General features: G+C 35.7%; 1 protein-coding gene across 1 annotated transcript; it reads right to left on the reverse strand.

The window, feature by feature from the left end:
- Positions 1-14,330: 14,330 nt before the first annotated feature.
- On the reverse strand, positions 14,331-16,127 carry LOC127130837 (F-box/kelch-repeat protein At3g06240-like). The gene is made up of 2 exons (XM_051059799.1): positions 15,976-16,127; positions 14,331-14,907 (listed from the first exon to the last, which is right to left on the reverse strand). Exons 1-2 carry the CDS (start codon positions 16,125-16,127, stop codon positions 14,331-14,333), a joined length of 729 nt encoding a protein of 242 aa, XP_050915756.1.
- Between the last annotated feature and the right edge of the window lie 3,796 nt (positions 16,128-19,923).

The raw sequence follows: 19,923 nt of genomic DNA on the forward strand, positions 1-19,923 counted from the left end.
GAGCTTTCCTAAAACACAAACAAACATTATCCCCTCTTAAGGATACGTCAACTCCTTCTACTACAGGTGAGTAAGTCTCCAAAGGTCGAGCATCAGGTAGATTGTGTAGTGACGTTGTCCACCTAAAAAACACAAACCAACAGGAATAGTTTAGCCGAACTACGGCAACTCTGATTCTCATGTTCAGATGAGATACGTAGGCACGAGATGCGATGTCTTGTCGAGTTTTGACTAACACCTAACACTAATTCTTTTCTCTCGCCCTCGTTGCGATTGAGACCTTCCCTTTCTCTTGCCTTGGTTGCAATCGAGACCCTTCTTCTTGTTGTGTGCTTGGAAGCTGATGTAAGTCCATCGAGTGGCGTTCGGGTTCCAGTGTGTGTGTGTTTCGGTTCGGATGCTGATGTAAGCCCAGTGATTGGCATTCAGGCTCCACGTTTGCCTTTGCCTGTGTTAGTTTGTGTGCGTGTTAGCCGAGCTACGAATGCTCTGATTCTCCTTCGTCCAAAGGAGATACGTATGCATAGGATGCGATATCCTAGCGAGCATGTGTCGTTTTCCCAGTTTGAACTACTTGGACTCTGATGTCTATGCTTGATAGACTAAGTAGGCCCAGGACGCGATATCCTGCCGAGTCAGTTTCAGTCTGTTTTCTTGCGTCTCTTTCAGCCAGTATCTATGTGTGTGTGAGCAGTGTTTTAGCAACCATTTTCCTTCCTTTTGTGCGTGGATCCCGTCGAGTACGACGGATGCGTAGGGGTGCTAATACCTTCCCTTCGCATAACCGACTCCCGATCCCTTTCTCTTTGGTCGCGAGACCATGTTCTTTTCCAGGTTTACTCTGAGCGTTTCCTTTCCCTCTTTTGGGATAAATAACGCACGGTGGCGGCTCTGTTGTTCTTGTTTTCCCGCCGGTTTTTCGCGTAATGCGACACATAGTTCCTAGCATTGTGGATCCCATTGGTCTCTATTATGATAACAATGGTGCTATCGCACAAGCTAAGGAGCCTAGATCTCACCGACGATCCATACACATACTCAGGCGTTATCATCTCATTCGAGAGATAACAGATAAAAGATATGTGAAAATATGCAGAGTACCTACACTTGACAATATCGTTGACCCACTGACAAAGCATCTTGTGCAGCAGAAGCATGATGGCCATACTAGATCTATGGGCAATAAGGGTATGCCTGATTGACTCTAGTGCTAGTGGGAGATTGTTGGTGTAAGCCCTAGAGGCCAATACTTTTGGTACTTGTATCAAATTATTTATTAATATTAAAAGGCTTTTTCTTTATTACGTTTGTTTAGTAAAGTCCCTGGAATAGATAGTCCGTTTAATGTATTAAGTGTGACTTAATCATGAGAACACATTAAACATAAGGACACTATTCTTAAAGTATCCGTAGTCGAGCTTTAGTGTGAATTGGGATAACATTAAAGCATTAAGACTTTTATGTTTGTAGACTGATGATCACATCTCATGGATCATGGATAAAGAGTTATCAAGTCTTAAACATAGGTATGAATATTAGGAGTAATATTTATACCGGATTGACCCGCTATGAGAATACTATATAGAAAGTTATGCAAAGTGTCATAAGTTATTCTCATGGTGATAATGGTGTATACCACTCTTCGACCTGAAACCACTATGGACCCTAGATGTAGAGCCGAGTGCTTTATTGTTGATCAAACGTTGTCCGTAACTGGATAACCATAAAGACAGTTGATGGGTACTCCACGAAGCATGCTGAGGGACATGAGTGACCTAGATGGAATTTGCCCATCCTGCATTACAGGATAAATGTCTATGGGCCCAATATTGAACTGGACAAGGATGACACGGTCTATGCCTTGTGTTCAATATAGACATAAGGGCAAAAGGGTAATTATACACATAAGTATTATCACAGAAGGAATTGTCAGATCACATGACATTTTCGTGTCTTGGGTAGCAGTGATGTGTTGCTAGATACCGCTCACTGTTTATTATGTTAAATACGTGATTTAATATAATTGCCAACGCCGCGAAAACCTACAGGGTCACACACAAAGGACGGATTGATGAGAGATAGAGTAACTAAGGAATACCGTAAGGTACGGTGCCCTTAAGTGAATTATAGAACATCGTAAGGTACGGTGTACTTGAGTAGAATACGAAATATGGTAAGGTACCATGGGCTTAAGTGATTTTGGGCATATTATAAGATATGGGCCAAAATACACTTAAGTGGGTTTTTAGCTTGAAGCCCACACAAGTGGTTCTATAAATAGAACCCTTGTGCAGAAGCATTTTTTTTGGTGGTTGCATTATTTTCGTTTTCTCTCACTCTCTCTCTCTCACTCAAAGACTTCACTCGTACCAGCTAGCACTGAGATTGAAGGAATCCGTTCGTGTGGACTGAGTAGAGACGTTGTCATCGTTCAACGTTCGTGATCGCTCCGTGGATCTGCATCAAAGGTTTTGATCGTCACAAGAGATCTGCACCAAAGGTTTCAACCGTCACAAGAGGTAAATATTCTATCACTGATCATGACCATTCGTAAGGATCTCTAAAGGAGAAAATTTTAATTTCCGCTGCGTTTTGGACCGCAATTCTCCTTCAATAACTTCCCAGATTATAACACTGAACCCCATTTGGAACGTATGGTCTCAAACAGCTCCCCTAGCCTAAAATATGTTGCTTGCACTCAAGCGGTTATAGGTAGGTTTCATATGCCTTTGAAGATAAAGTTCATTGATTCCACAAGATCTATTGTCATGTGGCCCCAACGTTGACCGTTGTCGTATGCCTTCTCCGATGGAATATTGTCGATCCACCGTACTGCATATGCGTTTGACAATTTGATGTCTTCGCGGTAGTGTTTGAAAGAAGATTATGTTAATGCATAACCTGCATTGACAACCTTTTTCCAAAATGTTTTGTCTTTGATCTCCCGCATAAAATTTTGAGCGATATGTCTAATGCAGTAGACATGCGTCAACGGAGGATCCTGCCAGCCATTATCAATGTTTTTATAGGCACTCACTATTGACGGGTGTCGGTCAGAGATCAAACAAAAGTTAGGTTGATGAGAAACATGCAATCGGAGATTTTTTAGGAAAAAACTCCATTCCTTAGCAGTCTCCCATTTAACTAGGGCAAAGGCGATTGGAAAAATGTTGTTGTTTCCATCTTGTACCACTGCCATTAGTAGCGTTCCTTTATATTTCCCGTACAACCATGTACCATCAATTTGTATAATAGGTTTACAGAAAGAAAAACCTTTGATACATGGTTGATACGCCCAAAAGAGTCAATGGAATATTCCATTTCCAATAGCACAAGTCCCGTCTGGGGTATACAGCGACAACGTTTCCAACTTGACAAAAGTCCATGGAGCATACTGTTAAGAGCCACCAAGTATTTTGGAAGTTGTTTGTAAGACTCCTCCCAATTGTCATACACTTTTTCAACCACCTTTGTCCTAGCTATCCAAGCCTTCCTATATGATGGAGTATAGTTGTATTGTGTTATAATATGCAAGATTATTGTACTCACCTTTAACAATGGATTGTCGGTAATAACAGATAAAATTTCATCGCATATTAACTGAGAGCTAAGTTTGCGATGGTCTTGCATTGGGTTTGTGAGCATGCATGTGTGAATTGGAGCCATAGAACTAATCTTCCAAGAATCACTCCTCTTCCGGTAAGAAGCTGACAATCGAAAAAGACAGATCTCATTTCGGCAATAAATCTTATACCTCATTGCATTAGTTTGATCAACTCTGTAATCAACTGATAATTCCATGTGATACTTTTTAATGGCTTTTACACATTCTTCTTTTGTGGGAAATGTGTCTCATTCTTTCAATGATCCTTGAATTTGCACATAAGGATTGTAAAATATATATGCTGAAGGTTTATCTGCACCCAAATTCAAGCTTGACATGTGTTGAGGTGAATAATATACATGAATAGCTGTTAATGGCTCCTCTTCTTCTTCATCATTCACCATTGAATCAACCAATAACTCGACTTCTTTTTCTTCCTCATCAACAACATTGACTTCAGCTTGTTCGCCGTCATGAGTTTCACAAAACACTTGTGACTAATCAACAAACTGAGACATTTGTTGTTGTTGTGGTAATATATATATATATATATATATATATATATATATATATATATACACACATACCATTATACACATATTGTTCATGACTGACAAACATATGCTGAACATCGTCATGATCTCGAATCTTCAAATGATAAAACTTTACTTGGTTGTCTGCAAACTACACCGTATTTTTATAGATGATTTGTCCCACATGACTACACTGCAATTTCTTTTCTACGCCTTTTTTTTCAAATGTGAAAAATTTGATCGTTGATTTATTGTAAACCGAGTTAATTCTGTGTTGAGAAAACAAAAACTGAATAATTGATGCTGAAATATTTCACCATCGATATGGGCACTGATCATGTAATGTGGTGATGAAGACACTTTTTTAAATGTAAGTTTAGTGTTTGATGGTGAATGCATTGATCTTACATTAGCATGCAGTTAAATAGGGGATATGGTGAATGTACTGATCACACAAATAATCTGCAAAGACAAGACAATGCAATTCAAAGAATCCATGCAGAGACAAGACAATGTAAAACATGCGCCTGCATGATTATCTGCCTTAATAATCCAAAGCTAGCCAAAGCATGCGCCTGCAAAAAAGATGCTTCTGCCATAATAATCCAAGGCAGGCGCCCTTATTAATGGTGCATAAAGCAAGGCATGCGCCACTAGCCTTGATGCCTATTCCTTGTATGGATAAAAGGCATGCATGCACTACTATCCTTGACGCCTACCCCATTCTTCACATGCATGCGCCCTAACCTTACCCCTACTCCCATGTTTCACATACTTCCTATCTCATATATAAATATTGCAGTAACTCACAACACTCAACATCCACAACACTAACAATCAACCTCTACAACATGCAACCTATACAACACTCAACCTCTGCAACACTCAACCTCTGCAACATTATGTCTCTATTGACTATGGGTGATGAACACCGAGGAATAATCAACAATATCGCGACATTTGTATGTTATTGCTTATTCTTATTCCCATTACTTCTTCTTACTTATTTCTTACTTATGTTTCTATTGTTTATTACTTCTTCTTACTTTATTTCTTACTTATGTTTTATTAGGACCCAAAGTGATTTCGATGTCGTGTACATGAATATATATCACACGATCCTTTGATAGAACCATATATTCGAGGATGCGGTTTTGGTAATCTACTCAACATAGTCTCATACTCGGTTGACTACAAATTTATTCTTGCTTTGTTAAAGAGATGGAGACCCGAGACCCACACATTTCACCTTCCTTTAGGTGAGTGTACCATCACACTTGAGGACGTCTACATGTTGTTAGGTCTAGTATCGACGGTAAGGCCGTAAATGGTAGAGTTAACCAGGATAACTATATATGCAATGAATAGTTGGGTGCCCCTTTGTGTGACGACACAACTACGGGAGAGACTTCTGGTCAAGCTAGGGGTCAATATATTAACTTAAAATATCTTAAACAATATTATGCGAGTATAACATTAACCGAAGAATCCACCGATTATGAAAAAATAATTAAAGATCAGTTTTATACTATGATTCTATTTGGTAATTCTTTTATTTCCTGAAAGTATTGGTAATACAGTAAATATTATGTATTTGTCGTTGGGGAGGTAAGCACATATATTTGGGGTTCATCTGTTTAGACCAATCTATATAGTGCGTTGTGTAAAAATTCCAAAAATAATACTTGTACGTTTTATTCATGCGCGTATTTGCTAAAAGCATGGGTTGGTCAAGAATGTAGGCACTCGCCCTAGTAAACGAGAAGTGATTAATATTCCCCTTGGAAACAAAGGGATGAACTACAACAGGTGTCTAAAACACGCTGTAGTAGTCTATCACAATCTATTAGAACACATTGGACCAGACGATGTAGTACTACTACACAACTCTACATTTGATTTTAAAAAATTATCCAATTACATATTATTTAATCATGTCATATTCTTATACAGTTTATCTGGAGGCCATATCTGGGTCTTGATCATCAGGTTAACCATGATGGTGCTGTAGTTTGGACAGCAAAAACACCAATTATCTAGTTCACTATTGTTGACATGCACCATATTGACCGTGTAAAACTGCAGTTCGACATGCAACAACAAATTCCAGAACCTCCGACGTGTTTAGGAGATTGGTATGAACAAAGAGTCGATGCCCAATGGAATTATTTCAACTAGAGAGACCTCACAAAAGAGATGTGTCATCATTGGAGGAATCGAAGACAACACATCTTAAACGAACCAGTCATACAGGGTGCTAGATCAACTCAACTTTATATGGTATGGTTTATGTCAGTTACAACGCCACAATTTGTGTCTGAGCCAAGGTATTTGATTGATCCATGCCAATGAGCTTCGTCATCATAAGACTAACAACAAATCCACGTATAAGAACAATGCCAACCCATCAAAACCCAACGACCAACCTCACACCATCACCCTGCCATATACACCCAACAACCAAACATCCAACCTCGCAACCCATTCAGGCCACACACCCAAACTCAAAACCAAGAATCAAACCCTAACCACCAACAACCATATGCAGCCACCACAACAGTCAATAGCCCATATGATTCATACGATTCAGGTTCATGACATCGTAGCCCCCCACCAATGAACACCCAAACTGTTGGTGTAAGCCCTAGAGGCCAATACTTTTGGTACTTGTATCAGAGTTATTTATTAATAATAAAAGGCTTTTTCTTTATTATGTTTGTTTAATAAAGTCCCTAGAATAGCTAGTTTGTTTAATGTATCAAATGTGACTTAATCATGAGATCACATTAAACATAAGGACATTATTCTTAAAGTATCTGTAGTCGAGCTTTATTGTGAAGTGGGATAACATTAAAGCATTAAGACTATTATGTATATAGACTGATGATCACATCTCATGGATCATGGATAAGGAGTTATCAAGTCTTAAACATAGGTATGAATATTAAGAGTAATATTTATACTGGATTGACCCGCTATGAGAATACTATATAGAATGTTACGCAAAGTGTCATAAGTTATTCTCATGGTGATAATGGTGTATACTACCCTTCGACCTGAAACCACTATGGACCCTAGATGTAGAGTCGAGTGCCTTATTGTTGATCAAACATTGTCCGTAACTGGATGACCATAAAGACAGTTGATGGGTACTCCACGAAGCATGCTGAGGGACATGAGTGACCTAGATGGAATTTGCCCATCCTGCGTAACAGGATAAATGTCTATGGGCCCGATATTAAACTGGACAAGGATGGCACGGTCTATGTCTTGTGTTCAATATAGACATAAGAGAAAAAGGGTAATTGTACACATAAGTATTATCACAAAAGGATAAATGATGGTACCAATTACGGAAGCGTCGTTGCCCCCCCCCCCCAAGCTATTGGGGACAAATGATGACACATATATCAAATACCACTCGACCTTCCACCGAACTTTCACACCAGCCACCATTGGATCATGTTAGCACTCAAAGACCCCAAACACCTCAGGAAAATCGTGAGAGACCTCGAAGACAGGCTAACGCACCTGAATGTGGAACAATGGGCGTTTCAATCGGGCGGGTCATTGAATTTCTTGTCAATTCTATGTAATTTTTCATTATAATATAATATAATTTTTATTTTCAGTATTTCATTTAATTAATTATAATTATAACATTTAAATTTTTTAAAACATATATGAAAGGAGCATGTGCAACATGCATTGGCGCATCCACTACAGCACACAGTATGTAGTGTACGCGTGCGTCAATGCATGTGGCATCAAGGCATGCATGTTGCGCCTATATCTATTGGATTTGTATGCATGCGTCCAGAGCCTTGGCGCCTCCTATGTAGGTTAGTTGGATGCGCCAGTTCAACATGCGCATCAGTAGAAAAAATTGTTATTTCGGTATATTTTTTGAAAATTTAGTTATTTTGGAATTTTATTTGAAAAAATTGGTTATTTTAAAAAAAATTCTCACTAATTGGTTGAATTTCAAAATTAAAAAAAAAGGGATCAAGTGTTAAAAATAGAGGAAAGGATCAAATTTTGGTTTTGAGTAACAAATCCATTGGCTCTTGTTTTCGTCTATTTTGGAGCTTTCTCTCCAAACTCTCAAAAAGTAAAAGTGGCCACCTTTAAAAACAAAGAGAATAGTTCCATCGTTATCTTCTTCTTTCTGTAGATTTTTAGAATCACCTTTTTCTTTTTCCAGAAAAAGTCATCTTATCATTAGGGATGGAGCCAAATTTTTTGAGTAGTGGGGTCAATATAAATATAAAATTTCATTTTCAAAAATATAAATTATAATTGCTCTCTACGATTTTTCATGTTCTGAAAATGTTGAATGATTTTCTCATTTTCAACATCAACAAAAATATCTCTCTCAATGTAAGTAACTAAGCAATCATTTAACCAATCATCATCCATGCGATTTCGCATTTGATTCTTTATAATATTCATAGCAGAGAAAGCTCTTTTAGTTATTACAGTTGCAACCGGTAATATCAGAGATAACTTTAAAAGCAAATATACCAACGGGTACACATCATGTTTTTTGGTCTCTACGAGCTTGATAGAAAGATCACCAATCCCCTTTAATTCTAAAAATTCACTGTCAGAGCATACATCTAAGAAATAGTTTTCAAGCTGATAATCTAGTGCCAATATTTCAACTTGAGAAAACTCTGAAGGATAAAATTGAGCTAAACGAATCAACCTCTCCTTATCAAATACAGGAAATGAATCTCTTGGACTTAAATAAGCTACACCAAGGAGCAACTCAATATTCACTACTGTAAAACGATTGTTCAACTCTTGAAGTTGTCGATCAATCACTTCATAAAACAATTCAACTTGAAAATTATGTAAATTAGATACTTTCTCCATTTTTCTCTTTGACTTGTTTTGTGCCGGTTGAAAAGTGTCATCCATATTTGGAATGTCAATATCATTATGCTCACAAAATAATGAAACACCATTCAACAAAGAATCCCAACCATTATATCTTATAGTTTGTAGCCTTATTTTGGACACTTTTACTAACTTCATATTTGTCCTTAAAACGGATTTAAAATACCAATCCGAATTAAACTTACGAAACGTATCTCCAAATTTTCTTTATGGAAAAATAATTTCTTTTGGTTGACAAGGACCCTTTTGCAAATAATATCTTCTAATTTCATCTCTATCACTTGGATGATAATCTGATATTTTTGGCCTTAAACCGAGATCATTATGAAGTTTTTCCAATTAAAACTCCAAAAATCTTTTTTTCATGGGAGGACCCAGTTTGGGGCTTCAACGTTCATTAGGTGTCCAAATTTTCTTTTGAAATATTTTTCCATTGCTTATAACTAAAAACAAAATAAAAAATCACAATAAAAATCATATTCAAAAAATTCATAATAATACTATAAAATTGATACAAACACAACAATTTCAAATAAACACTACAAAACTCTAAAAATAAATTTTCTGTCATTAACATAATCTCAAGCTCAATAAAGTAATAATATATCTTTTACTCTTATTACAATAATAAAAATAAATTATAAATTCATAAAGATTAAAATTTAAAAATTTACCTTTTAAAAGATCAACAATGGAGAAGAAGTTAGAAAGAGAGAGACACTTTGCAGTGAGAGAATAAGGAGTGGGAGAAAGATGAATACGAAAAGTGGTTTGTTTCTATTTGGAAAGAGTAACAGAGAATTAATAGGAATATGAAAAGAAATAGGAATTAAACTTTTTAATTTTATTAAAAGAATTTATTTTATTTTAAATGCAGATGGATGTGTGTGACACTCCGTATCATTTTATTAAGTGGGGGTCATTATTAACTTTTCTTCCTAATTTTTAGTAAATTAAATTTATTAATATACTACTTATATTATTAAATATTGATCAATGATGAATGTGGTGGGGGCATAGGCCCACCCTTTCTTCTTAGTACCTTCGACCCTGCTTCCCATAAACCCATTGTCGCGACCTCATTCACCACATCTCACAACCGAACCATTGTCCCTTCCACCATGAAAACACATCCGAGCATCTTTTCTTCCTCACCATTCGTAACCTCTAGCAACCAACCTTAAACACCTTCATTTTCTTCAACTGAAAAACACCCTTAAAGCATACTATATCACCTCTTTTTCTTCACCCATAACAACCTTCGAAAATCTTCAAAACCACCTTCATTTTGTTGGTGTAAGCCCTAGAGACCAATACTTTTGATACTTGAATCGAATTATTTATTGATAAGAAAAAGTTTTTTTCTTTATTATGTTTGTTTAATAAAGTCCCTAGAATAGCTAGTCTGTTTAATGTATGAAGTGTGACTTAATCATGAGATCACATTAAACATAAGGACACTATTCTTAAAGTATCAGTAGTCGAGCTTTATTGTGAAGTGGGATAACATTAAAACATTAAGACTATTATGTATATAGACTGATGATCACATCTCATGGATCATGGATAAGGAGTTATCAAGTCTTAAACATAGGTATGAATATTAAGAGTAATATTTATACTGGATTGACCCACTATGAGAATACTATATAGAATGTTATGCAATGTGTCATAAGTTATTCTCATGGTGATAATGGTGTATACCACCTTTTGACCTGAAACCACTATGGATCCTAGATGTAGAGTCGAGTGCCTTATTGCTGATCAAATGTTGTCCGTAACTGGATGACCATAAAGACAGTTGATGGGTACTCCACAAAGCATGCTGAGGGACATGAGTGACCTAGATGGAATTTTCTCATCCCGCGTAACAGGATAAATGTCTATGGGCCCAATATTGAACTGGACAAGGATGACACGGTCTATGCCTTGTGTTCAATATAGACATAAGGGAAAAAGGGGAATAATACATATAAGTATTATCACAAAAGGATTTGTCAGATCACATGACATTTTCGTGTCTTCGGTAACAGTGATGTGTTTCTAGATACCGCTCACTGTTCATTATATTAAATACGTGATTTAATATAATTGCCAATGCCACGAAAACCTACAGGGTCACACACAAAAGGACGGATTGATGAGAGATAGAGTAACTAAGGAACACCGTAAGGTACGGTGCACTTAAGTGAATTGTATAACATCGTAAGGTACGGTGTACTTAAGTAGAATACGAAATATGGTAAGGTACCACACGCTTAAGTGATTTTGGCATATTATAAGATATGGGCCACATACACTTAAGTGGGCTTTTTAGCTTGCAGCCCACACAAGTGGTTCTATAAATAGAACCCTTGTGCAGAAGCATTTAGGAAGTTAAAATTTCGTTTCTCTCTCTCTCTCTCTTACATACACACACACACACACACACACACACACACACACACACACACAAAGCCTTCATTCGTAACAGCTAGCACTGAGATTGAAGGAATCCGTTCGTGTGGACTGAGTAGAGGCGTTGTCACTGTTCAACGTTCGTGATCGCTCCGTAGATCTGCATCAAAGGTTTCAATCACCACAAGAGGTAATGATTCTATCACTGATCATGCCCATTTGTAAGGATCACTAAAGAGAAGTTTTTTTAAATTCCGTTGTGTTTTGGATCGCCCTTCTCCTTCACATTTTTCATCTCTGATAACCTCCATCTCCACAAAACCATGTGCACTCCTTGTTCCGCATCTCAATTTATCTTCTTCCACCTTTAACCCCACTGAAACTCATATTACTTCAACCTCCTACGCCAGAACAGTACTCAAAGCAGAGCAATAAAACTCATTCAGTTTCGAGTTTTCCATCCAAACAACGTTCGATAACTATGCAATATTCTTAAGTTCAGTAATACATTTCGAAACAACAACAACAAATCCAAGCAGCCACAACTTGTTGTTTCTCCAGAAGTAGCATTTCATGTTTCAGTAACGGTTTCGATTTGGTTTTGTTGCATGCTCATATTACATTTGTTTGTTTGCTATTGCATAAATGTTTATATGATTCAAAAGTTTTGTTTGAATATTTTGTTTCCATCACGTATTTATTTTATTGGGTGGGTTATGTTTATTTTGTTTCGATTTTGATTTAGTTATGTTTTTGGTTTCCGAGTTGCTGAGATTTTTGAATATTGTAACATTTTGAAACGATTTAATGAGTATAATATATGTTTCAGTTGTTGGCTGATTTGTTTGCATTGCGTTAAAAATCAGATTTTTAATCTGTGGATTCGATATTTTCATGTCGTTATGCTGTCTGATTTGTATCGATATATTAATTGGATTTCTCCGCATTATGACTATTGCACACGACATTTCATTTGTTTTAGATACACACAAACCATATTTAAGCACATTACTTATTATTTTCGCATGCGTTTCTTTGCTATACGTTTTTTTTAATGTTGATTGTGAGGTTTACTTCATCTCAATTTAATACTATTTGCTTTACCATTTTGTACGTTAAACCTCACTTTATGATTTCATTATTGAGTGTTTTGAGTTCATTCTCATTCTGTTCCATTTTGCGATGACACATTTCACGTTAGCAATTCCTTTGATTCATGATAGCCTACAACGGTCAAACGTCAATGCGTTTGAATCAAACTTGAACTCTACTTTCATTAGCTTTGCACGTCTTTGTGTTATGTGACATTGATTCACATCCTCGCATCATGATCTTGATCCCTGCATGTTTCATTTTTGCTTTACTTCTTTTGATTCAATTAAGATAAACTTGTGTTATGCATTGTGTCACTATCTCATATCTTTTGGCTTACTCTTAAGCTTTTTTACAATGATATTTTTTGTTCATGTACACTTATTTGCATGCGTTTGCTTGATTGAGTTTGCTTTAACCGCTTCATTATCATACCTCGATTCAAAGAAATGTACCCTAATTCCCATGATGTGTACTAATTTTATCTCTTTATTCTTGATTGCTTATTATTTAGATAGTTTCTAACACAAGCGTAAAATCAACCTTTTTTCAAAAAAAAAGAACAAAAATAAAAACTTGATCCAACGTCGAGTACTTTTCTTAAAGATCAAACCATTTCAAACTTGTCATTTTAATCCATTTCTATCATCCCAACTTCTCAATCATTTTTCTTTTAGCCATTTCAGACCAAACCATTTCAATCTATTTCTACCATTCTCAATTTCTCAAACTTTTCATCTTCCACCATTTTCAAACTCTCTAACCATTTTGTCAAACCTTTTTGCAAATGTTAATCAAGTGCTTGATCCAACGTCAAACCATTTTCTCAATCAAAAATAAAAAACACTTAACCACTATTTAACACTTTTCAATAAATTTGATGAAAGGAACAAGGTGTAGTCCATGATCTCTTGAGAGTTAGGATCCGAGATGTAGTTCTCACCAATCCAAACACTCATCATCCTCAAATAAATCCTTTAATGCTTAATAAACCTCAACTAGCATTAGTGTGTTTTCTCAATCAAAACTTCAATACATCTAAAAATATCAAGACTCTTTCACAAATAAAATGAAAAAGGAACGGGGTGTAGTCCATGAGCTCCCGAGAGTTAGGAAACGAGATATATCTCTTACCTTATTGGACTCTCTGATCATTCAAAAATACTTCAAACCAATCAAACTCTTTTGTCTCCCGTGTGATTGATCCTCAAACCTTTTTCATAAACAAAAGGTATTTTGTCTCAAGATGATGCAATGACATTGTTTTATCCACTTGAACATGTGAGTAAGCTAGCGACATTTTTCGCGAATGTTGATTTGTAAATCCATTCGGTCGTGATACGAATGTTCCCTTTTCCACTTGTTTTAGGTAGCAAACAATATTTTTCATCAATCGACACAAAATAGATTTCGCTAAAGTAGACCAACAAAGAAACATTTTCTACCCAGAACTACGTAGCCTTCAATTTTCTATTGCACCCAGAGATACGTAAGAGTGAGATTCAAAGTCTCGTTAGGCACCATAATAAAAATAAATATTTTTGTCATCTTCTTTTCCTTTTCAATAACTCAAGAAGCTTAACATTTTTAAGCTAACACTAATGCACACAACTAACTAAATGGTTCCCGTTGAGTACAACGGATGTGAGGGGTGCTAATACCTTCTCCTTACGTAGCTGACTCCCGAGCCCTGATTTGGTTGCGACGACCATAATCATTGTCGTTATTTTAGGGGTTTTATCGATATTTTCTCTTTCCTTTTTATGAATAAATAAAGTTCATTGAAGACTCTGTTAAGTTCATCATGTGCGCGTTATGTTCTCATTTTTCGAGGTGCGATACACCCATATCTCAATTTTATCCATCTCGACATTCCATGCACTGATAACTCCATAAAATATCAATAAACTAGATTCTTCAGGACAATAATAACAAGATAAATCATCAGGTAGAGCAATCTCTGAGATTGTCATTTCCTTTAAATCAAAGGCAATAATAACATGGTTAGAGATATAAGGACTATAAACCGGCCAATGAAGAGCCCCATTTAAGAGTAATCCTGATTTGAAACCATATCCGCTTGAAATATAAGGAAAAAGATAATAACCCCCAATTTGTTTCCATTTATTATCCCTCAAGGAGAAAATCTCCAAGTCAATGGAAGTAGAACCATTGTATTCATATGACCCCAAAACTACAAAGTAATCACCCCCTGACGGTTCGTATCCAAAGCCATACATTAACATGAAAACATTATCACAATATGCAATGGTTCCCGGAGAGGCGGGTATTTGTTTGTGGGCACCGGTGGATGGATTCCAAAGGTAGAAGTCCTTATACCCCAAAAGGTTTGGGATGCACCCTTGATTTACTAGGCACCTCGTAAAAAGTCAAAAATACACTTAAATTTTAGAGATACATATTCAAATGCACTCATGCATACACAACTAAATTTTATATTTAAATTTAATTTGAAAATGCATTTTTAGAATATTTCCAAAAATACATTTTCGGAACTAGTAAAACTAAAAGGTTCGAAACTTTCTTGATGATGTTGCTTTTGTTAATATAGATTTAGTTATTTACTTTTGCAAAATCTCGGCATGATAAGTGTCTTCATAACATGAAAACACTTAAAATATATCATGACTGTCAATGTTAAGATATCCACGTGACTTGAGTTCAAGCAACTGACAAAGTTGCTCCTTGTCATGCTCATGTCATGACAGTGTATGGAGTGGTGGATATGTGATTTAACTTATTTAGCTATAGGGAACACCATATTTAAGAATTGTTACTAATTGGACCGAACCAACGAGTAAAATTTGTAGTGGTCTTAAATGATGACATTTTTTGTCTTCTAGATTTCGAAAATGTATTTCCAAAGACACTTTAGAAAATTATTTTTGGATTAAATTTAGTCATAAAATTGGGACGTGACTAAAAAATGAATAAATGTTATGTGTATGGAATACGTCTGAAGATGCATTTCCGAATTCTAAATTTTGAGAGGTATCTTCGTACTTTTATAGAGTGATATTCCACCGCATAAGGTGGGATAAGAAATCCCCCAAAGTTTTTACCATCTTAAGTTAACATTGAAAAACACAACATAAAACTTAATGGTACAAATGGCCAATAAGTAATTATATCAGTTATTATCATATTGGCTTCCCAATATTAACTTTAGTAATACTCGTCCTGATTTTAGAATAATGTCATTTATCTAATAAAATATATGTTTTACGATAAATGTATTTTTGTAATTAGAGTTAAGCTTAAAGTGATTTTAGTCTTTCTATTTTATTTTTTAAACTTTTAGTCTACTTAAAAAAATTAAATGAGAGTTTTTTTTGTCATTTACCATTCCTACTCCATTAACTAGAATATCAATTTCATCTTTCAGAATATCCCACAGCTCATCATCAAGAACTATGATATCAATACATCTTGCTTTTCCACCATTCAAACTCTATAGAGTCTCTACCAAAAGTTGGAGGTCTAGCAGTATGGTTATTCTTTTCAGAATTACTATAACCGTGATTAATAGTAGCATGAGGATTAGGAGTACCATTACTAGTTCTAAATACTTTAGACATGTTTCAATATGTTTTCCTCAGGATATTTTATGTACCACTGTTAAGTGTTTAACATAAACTGTGCTCTGATGTCAAGTGAAGGTGAGAAAAACACAAGAAGTGGGGTTGAATTATGTTAGACTTTGTATTTCTTTTTTTAAAAGCTCTTATCATATTCTAAACACAAAGTATAGAATATGAATCAGAGGTGAGAGATAGGTAGAAGATAAGTAATTCAAGAAAGAAGAGAGATACACAAAGTTATCATGCTTCCTCTCACAACTCGAGAGTAATCCATTCCCCTTGTACTTATAAGAGGTTTTCACTATAATCACACAAGATTACAATTTTCTCAAAAACACAAGCAAGATACTTCTAATTCTTAAACACTAAGTAAGAGACTTCTATGCTCAAGCACACAAGCAAGAGACTTCCAATGCTCAAGCATACAAGCAAGACATTTATATACTCAAGTACACAAGCAAGACATTTTAAATGCTCAAGAACATAAGCAAAAGACTTCTATGCTCATGCACACAAAAAAGAGACTTCAAATGCTCAAACGTTAATTAAGAGTCTTCTAACAATCTACCTAACCGATAAAAGATTAATAGGATAATACACTTGATATATAATCATATGTATAGACAAAATATAATGCAAAAAGGAACTCTTTAAGACTTAGTGATTTATAAAATATAAAAAGGTAAGAATATGTTTTGATAGAGCAACTTCTCTTTGAATGTCAATAGGTCTTCACAATTCTTCAAGTATTAAGTTCCTTATATAGATATGGAAAAGAGTCGTTTGAGATCTTGCACAAGAGATTCCATGAGAAGTTTGAATAGAGATGTTGAGATGTTTATTCAAATGGTTAATGTCATTGAAAGCTTGTTTGAAATCTCTTTGCTACAAAAAGAATGATCAGTTGTATCGCTACGCGAAAAATACAGTGTCGCCATCAGTTTTTATTTATTCCAAAGGAAAGGGAAAATATCGAGAAAACCCTAAAGAATGGTCATCACAACCACGAACAGGTTCAGAAGTCGGTTATGCAAGGGGAAGGTATTAGCACCCCTCACATCCATGGTACTCCATGGGAACCATATAGGATGTTTGCACTTGAATGGGTGTTGTTATTGAAATGTTTGCTTGCCAAAGGTTTTACGGAGTGGAGGTGGATTTTAAATTAGTGTGCTCGCCAAGGATTGGGTCCTTGTGCCTACGTATGCCCACTTGTTGAAATGAGAAATCAGAGCCCCGTAGTTCGTGGGTAAAAATGTTGTTTGTTTTGTTGATTTTATAACCTTGAAAAAGGGTTTTCGATGGTGTCGCTCTAAGGCTCAAACAAAAGGTTTGAATGTGTTGAATTGTTTTTAGGTTTTGAGAAATATGTTATTGATTTCGGATTGCACTAAAGACTATGGATAAAGGCGAATACCTCGAACTACCAAACCAAACATCTTGTGTTCGAAGCGTTCAGAACGAGTGTAGGAAAGCTCCATTCTCATCCCTTCTTTACCACTTAAGGCTCGTGGTGTACAATTCTAATCGTATTTATTGTGTTTTCGAGTTCGATTTGAAAAAAAGACCGCTTGACGTTGGATCAAGGGTTTGCTTATTGATTGCGAAAGAGTGAGCGTTCCTAATGCCTAAGGAGTAACTAAAAGGCAATAATAAAGAAAGCGAGTAAAAGCATACATCTGAAATGGGAGGGGGTACACGTAAAGTACAAGGGAGTGCAAAAATAAATGGTCTCATTGTCAGGTAGCCCAAGAGAAAGCCTTGTGTGTGCATAGGGTCCTAAGCTAGAAAGCGGGTAAAAGATTACAAGTCTTCTTGAGTCTTGAATGCTCCTTCCAAGTTCGGGTTGAGTATTTGTCCAAGGTCTTTTGCAAGGGGTCCTAACAAAAATCTCTAAGTCCATTGTCCAATGTTCATTCCATGCTTGGGAGTTATTGTATTTTTTTGCATTTTTTAAGGTCTATTCCATTTTTAGTTCATTTTAGAATGAGATGAAGAATGATGATACAATATGATAAAAAAGACAAAATAAAAGCAAATAAAGTAAATGACAAAAATTAAATGTTAGGAGCGAAAATTAAAAGTTAGAGGTTAGATGTGGAATTTAAAAGTTAGATGCAAAAAAGTAAAGAGTTAGAAGTTAATTGTTAGAAATTAGATCAAAGTAGAATAATGTTAATGAACAATAAATATCAAAATCGATTCTAAAATATTAACAAAACAAAATCTAAAACAATTAACCAACCAATGAATATCTCACAAATCATTACCAAATTAAAATCTAAAATAATTAATCAAAATTAATATCTAAAATTAACAATCAAGTTCTACACAAATAATATCATAATTATTAATCTAATTACTCTAAAATTAACCTAAGCTAATCCTAATTATCCTAATACCAATTAATTCAAAAAATATGATAAAAATGAGAAAAGGCCTCACAAAACGGCCAGACTGGGCCTTAAAATGATAAGGAATAGGCTCATGCGCAAGGGGTGCCCTATTGGACTCGAGGTATGAAGCCAAAATAGTTCGGGCTCAATTTGAGCCTAAGGCCCAGCGTGAAAATACCATAAATAAGGAGCCAAAGGCTAACTTCTTTCAGAAAATTTTACCTTGTACCCCTACAATTAATCCCATACCCCTACAAAAATTTAAAAATTCCCATTTTACCCTTAATTGGTTTTAACCAATTTACCATTTCATTTTTACCATTCAGTTGAAAATTCCAAAAATTACACTTTCACACCCCTCGCACCGGAACACTTGCAAAAAGACTTCCGGTATGTATTTTTCCAAACCGGAAGACTTTTGGGAAGACTTCCGGAACACAAAAAAAGCAAACCGGAACACTTAAGGAAAGAGTTCCGGTTCACATAAAAAAATTTCAAAAAAAAATTGCATACCGGAACTCTTTGGAGAAGTGTTCCGGTTTGCTTTTTTTGTGTACCGGAAGTCTTTCTTTAAGTCTTCCGGTACGTGTTTTTTTTTTTAAAATTTTTTTTTTTTTTTTTTTTTACAGAAATGGATAATCTTCCCAAAATATGTGTAGATACTACTGATGCGTTTATGACGACGGAAAGATTTGGTACACGAGAAGAGGTTATCAGATGGATTAAAGAGGTTGGAATCGACAATAAAGTAACTGTTATTATCAATCGTTCAGATACTGAAACGGGGAAGAGAGGGAGAAGTAACAAAATAATATTTGGCTGTGATAAAGGTGGGAAACACAAGATTAGTGATAGTGGTACCCAAAGTGCGTCCAAGAAATGTGGATGTCCATTTAAAATCAGGTCGACTCCGGCGAAAGATGGATCTGGTTGGAAGATTGATGTAAAATGTGGGTTACATAATCATGGTTTACCTGATAGATTAGAGGGTCATTCGTTTATTGGTAGGTTGACCACAGATGAGAAGCAACATGTCGCTGATTTGGCAAAGAGACATGTAGCACCTAGAAACATTTTGCTTTCCTTGCAAGACAAGTTTCCTGAGAATGTCACTCGTATGACGCAAGTATACAAGCATAAGAGTGTGATAGAAAAAGAGATAAGAGGTCCAAGGAGTGAGATACAACATTTGTTTAAGCTTATTGAGGATGCAGGATATGTGTATTGGAGTAGAAAAAAGGATGACTCGGAAGTGGTGAGAGAGATATTTTGGGCACATCCTGATTCAGTGAAGTTGTTGAATATATTTCCGATTGTGTTAGTTATGGATAGCACCTACAAGACAAACAAATATAGACAACCTTTGTTTGAAATTGTTGGCATGACATCGACTGAGT

The sequence above is a fragment of the Lathyrus oleraceus genome, chromosome 3, assembly GCF_024323335.1.
Source record: "Lathyrus oleraceus cultivar Zhongwan6 chromosome 3, CAAS_Psat_ZW6_1.0, whole genome shotgun sequence".
Taxonomy (NCBI): Eukaryota; Viridiplantae; Streptophyta; class Magnoliopsida; order Fabales; family Fabaceae; genus Lathyrus; species Lathyrus oleraceus.

Coding starts and splice junctions, on each gene's coding strand:
- LOC127130837 (XM_051059799.1), bottom strand. CDS start 16,127: ATGTCTAAAGTATTTAGAACTAGTAATGGTACTCCTAATCCTCATGCT. Junction 14,908..15,975: donor GAATGGTGGAAAAGCAAGAT/GTATTGATATCA, acceptor ACTTTTTACGAG/GTGCCTAGTAAATCAAGGGT.